We start from the raw sequence: 11,176 nt of genomic DNA on the forward strand, positions 1-11,176 counted from the left end.
GCACCCGTAAACTTGACTGCCGCACAGCGCAACCTTAGCACACCAATGGCACATCTCCGATTTGCCAACGGTGCGAAGATATGCGAGAGCTGCGCCGCCTTTGCCCGACGCTTGTGCGCATGTGCGAGTTGCAGGAGAGAAATGAGGGGACAGCACCTAGGTACTACGGAGGAGTACACGCTTTGCTCCGTTCTTCCCTAGGCGATGGCAGTGCGCGAGAACTGGCACTTCCGTTCAAACGCGATCACAGTGGCCGATACAGAGTCCACAATGGGGAAGTATACCAAACAAATTCACTGTAACAAAGTGACATTATTCATTGGTCTACGGCCACTAAAACAGCATCTACTTAAGCCTCCACCCCCACTTTTTTTTTCCGGGTTGCTTTGCTCCCCATGGAAGGAACCCTACACATCAGGCCTGCTGGTGAAGCATAGGTAATGAACAACTACTGTAACAACGCATCATTTACCAGTGATTGACATGTTGACAATGCTGCTCGGCATCTACTCAAACCCACACCTCCGCGCTTTGCGCCGAGTCACTACGCTACCTTGGCAGGAACCCTCCGTGTCAGACCTGGTTGTGAAGCATAGGTAAAAAGAAACTACTGTAGAAGTGAAAGGGGGAAATGATATAATGACGCAGATTTTTTTTTATGAAAAAAAAAAAAGCCAGGAAACCTGTCCACGCCTGGAGTACCTAGGCGCAGTCCCCACATATTTCTTTTGCAACTCACATATGTGCGGCACATGCGGCGTCTCTCTCGCATGTCTGCACTGTCGACAGAACGTAAACACGGGTACCATTGGGCAACTTATACGAGCGACAAGTTTTCTGTCACAGTTTACTGGCCCGCGTGAATTTTTGTCACAACCCCAGGCCAACAGGCTTAACCAAAGCTACATCAAAGTTATGCGTTGCTACCGAGTCAATGCAGATTTATTTGCAGGTGCCCTGTGACACTCTGAAAGCCGAGAAATTAGTTTGCCAATGACGTCACTTTTGCAATATCATGTGGTGTACAACTGTACAACGCATGAAATTATGGTCGCCGTTATATAGTGGTTCTGTGGAGAAAGCAACAATGTCACAGGACGTTCGTATAATAGACCAGGTCTACAAAGTCAATTGGCAACAGGTGAAAGAAAACTTTGTTAAAACCATTCTTCAGGAATCTGGCAGTCTTATTTACACTTACTAAGGCAAGTAACCCAGTGTGCGGCCCACAAAATGTTAGTGATAACACTTGGAGATAGAAGTATCAGAATGGATTTGTACATACAATCAAGTTGTGCCCAGTTAACAGCAATGAAGTGGACAGGGCCTGCAGCATATATATATATAAACGTAAACGAACAATGTCCTGTGACATTAACAGAGAGGGTACATCAAGCGAAGGAAATTGGGCGCAAATTCGGAGATTAGGTTACAAAACTTACATGTATGAGGTGCAGTCGCACTGTGTGCACAGTAGAGACCACTGAAATGAAGTGTACCTACCTAACTGTGACAGCCGACGCCAATGATGACACGATGATGCCAAGAAAACTGACAACATTCACCTGGATCACTCTCACCTTTAATTTATTTCAACTACAGAGGACAAGCTACTGCCCCATCCACATCAGCACTACGATGTGGCGCGCGACTTGCCCTTGAACTGCCGGATGCGATCCTCGATGACTGGCCTGAAATGCCTGATCAGGCCCTGCACAGGCCAGGCCGCGCCATCTCCCAGGGCACAGATGGTATGACCTTCAATCTGCTTGCTGAGCTCGTAGATCATGTCGATCTCCTCAACACGAGCATCGCCACTCACAAAGCGCGGCATCATCTTGTTGAGCCAGGTGACCCCTTCACGGCACGGCGTGCACTGACCACAACTCTCGTGCTTGTAGAACTCGATGAGGCGTGCAATGGCACGGATGATGTCCGTCTGCTGGTTCATCACGATCACGGCCGCCGTTCCGAGGCCCGTCTGCGCGGCAACCAGCGCGTCGAAGTCCATGAGCACGTCGTCGCAGACGCTCTTGGGGATGACTGGGGTCGAAGAGCCGCCCGGGATGACGCCGAAGCAGGTTGTCCCATCCACCGATGACGCCACCCGCGTGCCGCTCGATCAGTTCCTTGAGCGGGATGGACATCTCCTCCTCGACAGTGCACGGATTGTTCACGTGCCCCGAGATGTTAAACAGCTTCGTGCCGCTGTTCCGCGTGCGACCGAATGAGGCGAACCACTCGCCACCGCGCCGGCAGATGGTCGGCGACACAGCCACAGTCTCGACATTTGTCACAGTGGTGGGGCAGCCAAACACGCCCACGTCGGCTGGGAATGGTGGCTTCAGCCTGTGTAAAGGAGCAGCAGTCCAGAGCGCACAACGACATTACAAAGGCACAGTACCTGCAAGCCTTGTGCACATAGACAACAAAAAAATTGATGGTTGCCGTTATGCTTCACAGTGGACTGTGGCAAGCATTGGACATAAAAAAATAATACATGCAGATAATCATGATTTCTGTTCCTGGGCACCACTTCTCTTTGGCCATAACATTTTCTCGCTTTTGTACTTGATGATGCCGAGCTACAGAGCCAAAAGTTAGAAGAAATAGACGCTTCAGAGTTTGTTATGAGTCCGTTAAGTCACTTGAGTAAGCAGCTCTGACTTCTTCAACACGATGCACGTCCTGGCCCACTAACTTCCGCTGAACCTGTGACCATGACGTCAAATTAATGCTCTTGTGAAAGGCAATACACATCCATTTCAATGTCAACTATGTCGTGTTTGTAGACATCAGAGGCATGGTCAGCAGAGCCCCTTGCAGTACTTGCTAAAAAATAATCAAGTTCATATTGTATAGTGTGTGGCAACTACGAAAGGAATATGTTTCTACATTTCACGATGTAGCTCTGTGCCAAGCAGTTATCATCAATTGCAAAGCAAATTGACGACCAACCATTTTCATGTTAACAGAAAGCTTTTCAGCATGAGGCAAACTCCAACCAGCCTACTCAAGCATAGGTAAAATTTAGAAATTCTCCAATTAGGCAACCAGTGAAACAATATCAACAACATTTATTGAATTGAATGAAAAAACACCGAATTCATATATTGATGGTTTAAGAATTTTCATTTATACCCTCAAATAGTATATGAACCCGATGGAAGCCAAGAAATTTCAAGACATTCAAGAAGCAACCTTGCCTACCTATGACTCCACAACAAAACTACAGTTATTCTGTAAGCTGCACATGACAGATTAAAATGGGCAAAATAAACATGCAACATTAGTTCACACTACTTTTGCAGGGCTTTGCACAAATTTTATTTAGAAAAGACTTTAAAGTCATCTAAAGCCAACTATCACAGATCATAAGTAACACGACTCTTGTGTTTGAAATAAGGCACTTGGAATGTTCTCTCACCATTATCATATAAATGAGAGATTAATTGTACAAACATGGAATGTGCCAGAAAGGCCCTGTTAAATGCAGGTGTTGTCAGCATGGTGACATCAATGGTGCCCTCTCATGAAAGTTGTCATTGCACCTCAGATTCTTTTGGTGAGCTTCAACTACCAACCAAGACTTTCACAGCCCAGTGCGGTCTACTTTTATATCTGCCTTTCTGCTGTTCAACATGGCAATGAGCAATGTGAATATGCACCTGAAACGAATTGAACTGAAGTACAAGTGAATCTACTAAATGGAGACTGTTACCACCTACACTTTTGCAAGTGACTCCACGACTAGCCACTGGGGCCATGCAATGTCTGCCAAGGTTTGTATTTCACTCCGTCATGAATAAATAAAGAACAAAAATACACAGATCCAGGGCACATGTTGGAATAAATGTAAATTAAAGCTTTTTTTTAAACATTTAGTAAACTCCTACACAATGAGATAGAATAAATGTAAATTAAAGCGTTTTTTTAAACATTTAGTAAACTCCTACACAATGAGATAGCTGATCCCAGAGACAACGTAATCGGAATTGGCCCAATCCAGGAGACAGTGCCATCAAAGATGGTGTCTCGGTGGGCCAACTCTGATACAAGTGGCGCGGAGGGGGCGTGGAAATATGGTATAATGTTTTTAATTACGCTGTTTCCAGTATTGGTCCAGTTTTTATCACACTGTCTCTAAGATCATCCTAGTTTAGTGAGAAACCAGGCATGCCAACCTCTGGGAAGGTCGGGAAAAAAAAAAAAAAAAGAAGCTTTGCTTTAATAAATATGTGATTCAGCATAGAGGCGTTGCCTCACCTTGGTTTGCCCTGCTTGCCTTCAATGGATTCAATCAGTGCAGTCTCCTCCCCGCAGATGTACGCCCCTGCACCACGGTGCACGTACACGTCAAAGTCGAAGCCAGAGCCACAGGCGTTCTTGCCAAGCAAGCCAGCCTGGTATGCCTCCTGGATGGCAATTTGCAGGTTGGACGCCTCGTTGTAGAACTCGCCGCGGATGTAAATGTAGGCGGCACAGGCACCCATGGCACGGCCAGCGATGAGGCAGCCCTCGACGAGCGTGTGCGGGTCGTGCCGCATGATCTCCCTGTCCTTGCATGTTCCTGGCTCACCTGCATCGAAAATATGTGGGGGAAAACACGTCATTTCTGAGTATTATTCGCAAGATGATGCTACGGATAAGGTCAGCTGGGCTCAGCTCCTGAACAGCTGATTTCTTCGTACAAAGTTTCCCCAAAAAATTACCAGAAGGAACTCTTGTCAGTGTGAGTGTTCACAGCTACCATGGGAATCATGAGTAGTAGTACACGGATTTGCCTAATTTTTTGTGCTTGTAATTCTAGATGTTCCTGTGGCATTATTCGTAATATTATACCGTTATGACCGCGATTTTTCACCATCATCTGCCCTCCCTTCTCTGAACCTAACATTACTTTCCGTGCGTCGTGATGTGGAATCTTTAAAATTTTTGCACAACATAATACGTTCTATCGTACTTCGAACACAGTTTGATTATCTTTCGCCAAGCCTTCTTCTACACGTAACTTCCACGAGCTGAATCTTTTCCCTTTCTATGCCCGTACAAATACTTTCAAGTACAGCTTCTTTCCCCGCACTATAGAGGTATGGAACTCCCTACCTGGCTGTCTTCATTCACTCCCGATAGGCGAATTTGAAAGTGCTTTTTATGAAAACCACCATGTGTAGCTGCTTGAGTTACGTTTGATTTATGCTTTGTGTATGTATTTCACTGTTTCGCTGCTTTCTGTATTGAAGAAAATGATTTTCCAGTGCTTTACCTGTTGTACTAATATTGAATTTGCTAATGTTGTAAGATTCTTTGTTCAGTATCACTTTTTTTTTTTTTTTTCACCACTGTATTAACCCACTCCTGCAATAGCCCTGCTATAGGGCTGCAGTATGTACAAATAAATAAATAAATACATTTCCAGAACACATTTTCCAAAGGCATAAAGGGAACAAGTTTCTAAGCACAAGCGTAATCACTGCAAATGGTTGCATTTGTGACTAAATATTCTGTTGAAAATTATCATTTTGCAAAGTCCTAAAGTCCCGTAGGGACTGCGCCAATTGTGCAGCCTCCACGCATCGTTGGCGGTTCGACTGTCTCCCATTGGAGACGCCTGGCAGTTGGCACACTAGTCAGTATATTCTATGCACCATGGCATTATTTCTTTGCTGGCTGAACTGCTACACTTGCAGATTCTGTAGACACTAGCGCTAGTAACTTTCGTAAGAAACCCTGTGGTTTCTTCATTGACCAAAATAATATGTCAGAAAATATCAGAAGCAAGAACTTCATGCATTTTCTTTAACAAGTAAACAAACAGGAAAAAGCTGCCCACCAAGGATATCATCAGTAGTGACTTCAGTTCCTGAAGTAAGACCGTATCCACAACAAGCAAGAGAAATTAATGTTGTACTGCAGTTGCATAACACAGTGCACTATCCCAGAGTTGTCATTGTGATGCAGAAATTCTATCGGGAGCCCTCAAAAAGGTTGAAAATGCACAAGAAGCATTACACTCTCAAAAAAAGAAGTTTACACCTTTTGGGGCATACCTTGTTCCCCAAACAATAATTGTCATGTGCATTGGCTTGTGTTTCCTTTCATAACTCCATGCTCGCTACTTTCCTTTCAAGAACGCTATGTCACGCTGATAACGTGTATGCCATTCGTGACCAGGAAGGCATGTTTGGGGGCAAGAATGTTTGTTGAAGTGTAACCATGGTAACCATGCCTCCACAAGCTACCCTTTGACATCAGAAAAGCTCCAAGCTTGCACACTTACACACGATTATATACGCACTTAGATACAAATGGTATGTTCGAGGGGATCATACTATAAATGTAAATTTTGAGCAGGTCACTGTCAATTCTTAAATATGAATTATTCATTATGAAACTGCAGCACACACAGAAGAAACGAGGACGCAAGGCAAACGTAGCACACACCTTTGCCTTGTGTCCTCGTTTCTTGTGTGTCCGCTGCAGTTTCATAATGAATAACTACCAACTCGCCTAACTTTCAGTACTTTTACATTTCAGTACTTAAATATGAGTGTTATGTCAGGCACTAAATGATTTTACTCCAGTGGCTAGGGAGGGGTAATAACTGTAGAGGCTAGTCAAAACAACAGGCTACCCCACCACAGACGTATTGAAGAAAATCTGAAGACATCAATGCTATTTATTCGTGGTCCGCCCCGCACTGTCTGTTCACTCGTGCAGATGAAGACCGCAAAAATCAATCATTTGCTTACTTGTTTCTATACCGGCTTGTGCCACATCTGCCTTGTTTCTGTGCTAAATACATGTTTGAAGCACTGCTACCTTCCATGAACAACAGCTGATCGCGCCGTGACGCAGTCGACTACTTTCGCAAATTGGAAAAACGCCAGGAGCTTGCTCTGACAAGCCCACACGTCTAAATTGCGTACAAGCGACGCCCTTCAAAGTTCATTCTTTGCGAGTTTGCACCATGATGAAAAAGAAAAAAAAAGATTATATGCCCCAATGCTATAGGATTTTCCTGCGATTGAGGCACTTGTGTCGGAGACGCACAGTCGGACATGAACGTTTTTCAACTCAGATAGGTCCCGAGCACTGCTCAAACCGTGCTAGCTCTGCGCCGTAAGTTTACAAAATATACTAGCTTACAGTAACTCAGATTATGAAGGGCGTCGTTTCATTTGTAATGAAGTAACCGTAAATATCGACCGAGGCCGCATGTTTTGGTAACCCGCTCAACCATTGCATGACCTGCTCAACCAAGGCTCATCTCGAAACATTCGACTACCGTGTCCCATGCGAACATCCGCAATGACATCCAACGCAACGATTACCAGCCATCCTTAGGACGTGGACCTGAAAGTAACGAATTATTTCCAAAACCCATACACATACACAAACAAAACAAAAAAAGGTTCACCTTCGTCGGCGTTGACCACCAGATACTTGGGCCTGCCGTCCGAAGGCTTGTTCATGAAACTCCACTTGAGGCCAGACGGGAAGCCGGCGCCTCCCCTGCCCCGCAGACCGCTCTTCTTGATCTCGTCAATGATCCAGTCAGGTCCCTTGAGCACGATCTCCTTGGTCTTGTACCAGTCTCCGCGGCTCATAGCGCCCTTCAAACGCCAGTCGTGGCGACCGTACAGGTTTTGGAAAATGCGGTCCTCATCCTTCAACGGCCCGAATTTCGTCTTGGTCTGCGGCGGCGGAGTCGCCGGCGGCGCGCCCGCTGCTGCAGCGTTGTAACGGCAAGACGTGGACAGTGGGCCGCGGCCCCCGACCCGAATCAGGGTCTGGAGACGCACCGACACGGGCCAGCTGGTCGCCATTTTCTCCTTAGAAGACCCCTCCGTGAAAATAGCGCCCTACGACTGCTGCGCAATGCAGGCGACTCTCCGTCGACGTCCTAATGTTCTCGATTGTTTCGGTTTCGACTGCGTGCGCCTCCTACCCTCAATCAGCAAAGCCTCATACGCACAGGAAAAGGCGCTGCATCAAATAACTCTGGCGGCAGGAAGACTTGCGGACATTTAACGTTCTTCCGACTACAATCTTGTAACTCGTGCTTTTAAACAATCAAGGATAGCTAAACGAGGCGATCGTTCAAAAAAAGAAAAAAAGAAAGAAAGAAGGAAAGAAAGAAATCGCATATACCTTGCAGCGTGTGCAATACTGCGCCCGGCTCTCTACATAATTATTATCCATTAAACTTTCTTAATTAGAGAAAATTCATGTTTACGCCTCGTGTTCACTGCGCCTACCGCTAACACAATGTTGCAAGAAGGAAAAAGACTGCATGCGATTTCTCGCGCACAAAAGGATGCGGCGGTCGACTTGGTGCTCATCGGATGCTGAAGCCTTGGTACTCACTCAGTCGATCGCTACTCGCGCTATTCGCCATGTGTTTAGTTATCGACAATGTCGAGTGAGTGGCTTTGCCTATTTGTCTATCTAAATAAGCTAAGCATGACTATTAATAATGTCGTTGCAGGTATTGCCTGAAAAGAATCCTGAGTGTAATGGTAACTGTAATTTTAATTGCCCTGCTTTACGCCTTCGTTTTCAAGCCAGCAATTGAATCTTCGGGTGAGTGCGTTGATTTTTTTTATATTGTGTAACATATTCGCCGCGAATTATATTGTAGCGCTCATATTACGCATTAGAAACCAGGAAAATCTCACTGTTACCACCTGGCACAATCTGCTGCAAACGCTGCTAACTGCATACGAAGATATCTCCACGTAACTTTATGTTGTTGTTGTTTTTTTTTTTTCGGCTTTTCAGATGACGAACCATCCCAGGCATTCATCAAAGCCTGGAAGAAAGCATTGAAGACCATCAAAAAAGAGTCTGAGCAAGTGATGGACCGCAAACAATTTCGAAACTGACAGTTGGAATACTGGCACGTGACCATTGTGAATTACACGTGCCGAAGTTACGTACCCAATGTATGCGACACTGCAGAAACAAGACATTGCGTGCATATAAAGTGATTCTACCGTGATCTTACAGCACATTTTTTTAATAATTAAAAATATGATATTTACCATATAGGCCACAAAACCACCGTGGGACAAATTATGTTTAAAGATTTGTGAACAGAAGAGGTGTGTTTGTAATCTTAGAGGCTAGGACAAATAAACATTAGTATTAGTTAAAGCCACCAGATGTCGCTACATGTTCCATTGTTAGCTGCAATATTTATATTTAAAATACGTTATCTTGACGTTGTAAATGTATACATAATCAAACTACAATAACAAAACTTTGTAGGCATACATTTGCAAAACGTTCGTTATCAAAAATACGCTCAAAACTTCATAAATAAGCATTCACTTTGATATATTTGGCGTGGGAACTTTGCGCACTAGTGGGATCAGAAGTATGGCCTATATATACGCGAACGAAACACTGTCTGTTGTACTTCCAAAGTACATATACTAAAATTGGAACGATACAGAGAAGATTAGCATGGCCCCTGCGCAAGGATGACACGCAAAATCGTGAAGCGTTCCACATTTTTTTTTTTTTTTTTTTTTTTTGCATTCATTAAAGTTCTCTAGCAAACTCAAGTAGTAAAACGACTTGTTCGCTACGTTAAATTTTTTTGGCGACTCCGTGCTTTTTATCATTTTGATAGCCGTCACACGCGGGCAAGATCATACGAAAACAAAACACAAAAATGTTTTCACAATTTCTGGCGTACTTAAATTGCAGTTTAATTAGTTCGTTAATTAGCAGGGGCTCAAGCGAAAGGTGCCTCGAAGCGGTGTATCGCCAGATTTTATTTGACCACATATGTTGGCTTACGCCCGGCCACCCGGCGGCCGCATATCGATGGGGGCGAAATGCGAAAACACTCGTGTACTTATATTTAGGTGCACGTTAAAGAATTCCCCAGGTGGACCAAATTATTCCGGAGTTCCCCACTACGGCGTGCCTCGTAATCAGATCGTGGTTTTGGCACATAAAACCCCATAATTAAATTAACGTTGGTCTCACTTTCTTGTCCCGCTCGATCCTCGCGCTGATTTTCTTTTTAGAATCGTGTACAAAGTTCTTCAAAATGTGGCCATAATGTGGCGTATTTGACCATTGTTTTGATACACCGTTCCTACTACAGTGGCTGCCTGTGAAAACACGTTAGCCTGGAATCCCAAGCCTGGATAAAATGGCTGCCGCTGGCGTATTGATGTTCATATTTGTTGGCATATTCATGCAATTTTGTTCTGCGTTAACAACGCCCCGATGTGATCAGCCTGCATTCCACCTTTTAGGCAATGCCAGTGCTGAAATGCTAGTGCCCAATGACCACCAGTTTAAAGGCATCGCTGAGCATCTCCGGCGTGGTCTAGTGGCTAGGATATCTGGCTTTCACCCAGAAGGCCCGGGTTCGATTCCCGGCGTCGGAAATGTTTGGTCTCATGGTGTAATGGTTAGCACTCTGGACTCTGAATCCAGCGATCCGAGTTCAAATCTCGGTGAGACCTGCTTTTTTTTTTTTCTCCTCTTGCACCCCCCCCCCCCCCTTTTTTTTTTTTTAATGCGTGCGCATTATTAGCAGTGCAAGAAAAGTGTGCGTGTGGCAAGCCGGTCACGTAGTAGGGAGGGGAAAGAAGAGCTTAGAATAGCGTATGTGTGTGTACATGTGCGCGTGTGTGTATGCATGTGTGTGTGTGTACCGTGTGTTTCAGCGCACACTTGAAAACTGGAAATTTTGAAAGGTTGCCTGTGGCACATACATAGCACAATTCTAGTTCATGCGCTAGTCTTCTCGAAGAGGCGGTCATTACTTGCACAACAAATTGAAATGCATAATCGACTAATTAAGAATTAAAATATATTAAGATGTATCACTTAATTATATTAAGATATAACAATTCCCTAACTTTGCGGAGCACAAAAGTAATTAACTGAAACGCCAATGCATTTCTCCGCAAAGTCGGAAACTCTGGTGTCATACTGAGAATTCATTCCAAGTGGATATCCGCCTTGCGAACTCCACGGCTGTAGAATTTGTGTATAGCAGCAATATGGGCCATAAGGTAACTAGTTAACAACTTAATTAGTACATTTTCGTTAATTAGTCAATTTCGCATTTCAATTTTTCGTGCATGTCCGCCTCTTCGAGTCTGCCACAGACAACCAGCTGACGCCGAATCAGTTGAACCACAGA

The 11,176-nt window shown here is 44.6% G+C and overlaps 1 protein-coding gene and 3 non-coding genes across 4 annotated transcripts; 3 read left to right on the forward strand and 1 right to left on the reverse strand.

Moving 5' to 3' along the window:
• Positions 1-1,570: 1,570 nt before the first annotated feature.
• On the reverse strand, positions 1,571-7,853 carry LOC119465908 (NADH dehydrogenase [ubiquinone] flavoprotein 1, mitochondrial-like). Its single transcript, XM_037726381.2, is given in 4 exon segments — positions 1,571-2,074; positions 2,076-2,349; positions 4,267-4,579; positions 7,421-7,853. Coding segments are annotated over 4 exon segments (1,437 nt in total). The 5' UTR covers positions 7,830-7,853; the 3' UTR covers positions 1,571-1,633.
• A 1,567-nt stretch (positions 7,854-9,420) lies between these two features.
• Positions 9,421-9,523, forward strand: LOC119432041 (U6 spliceosomal RNA). The gene has a single exon (XR_005188115.1). It is a non-coding gene; the product is annotated as a U6 spliceosomal RNA (small nuclear RNA).
• An 817-nt stretch (positions 9,524-10,340) lies between these two features.
• Positions 10,341-10,412, forward strand: Trnae-uuc (transfer RNA glutamic acid (anticodon UUC)). Its single transcript has one exon. It is a non-coding gene; the product is annotated as a tRNA-Glu (tRNA).
• A 6-nt stretch (positions 10,413-10,418) lies between these two features.
• Trnaq-cug (transfer RNA glutamine (anticodon CUG)) lies at positions 10,419-10,490 on the forward strand. Its single transcript has one exon. It is a non-coding gene; the product is annotated as a tRNA-Gln (tRNA).
• The last annotated feature ends 686 nt before the right edge of the window (positions 10,491-11,176 follow it).

Source organism: Dermacentor silvarum, chromosome 10, assembly GCF_013339745.2.
Source record: "Dermacentor silvarum isolate Dsil-2018 chromosome 10, BIME_Dsil_1.4, whole genome shotgun sequence".
NCBI lineage: Eukaryota > Metazoa > Arthropoda > Arachnida > Ixodida > Ixodidae > Dermacentor > Dermacentor silvarum.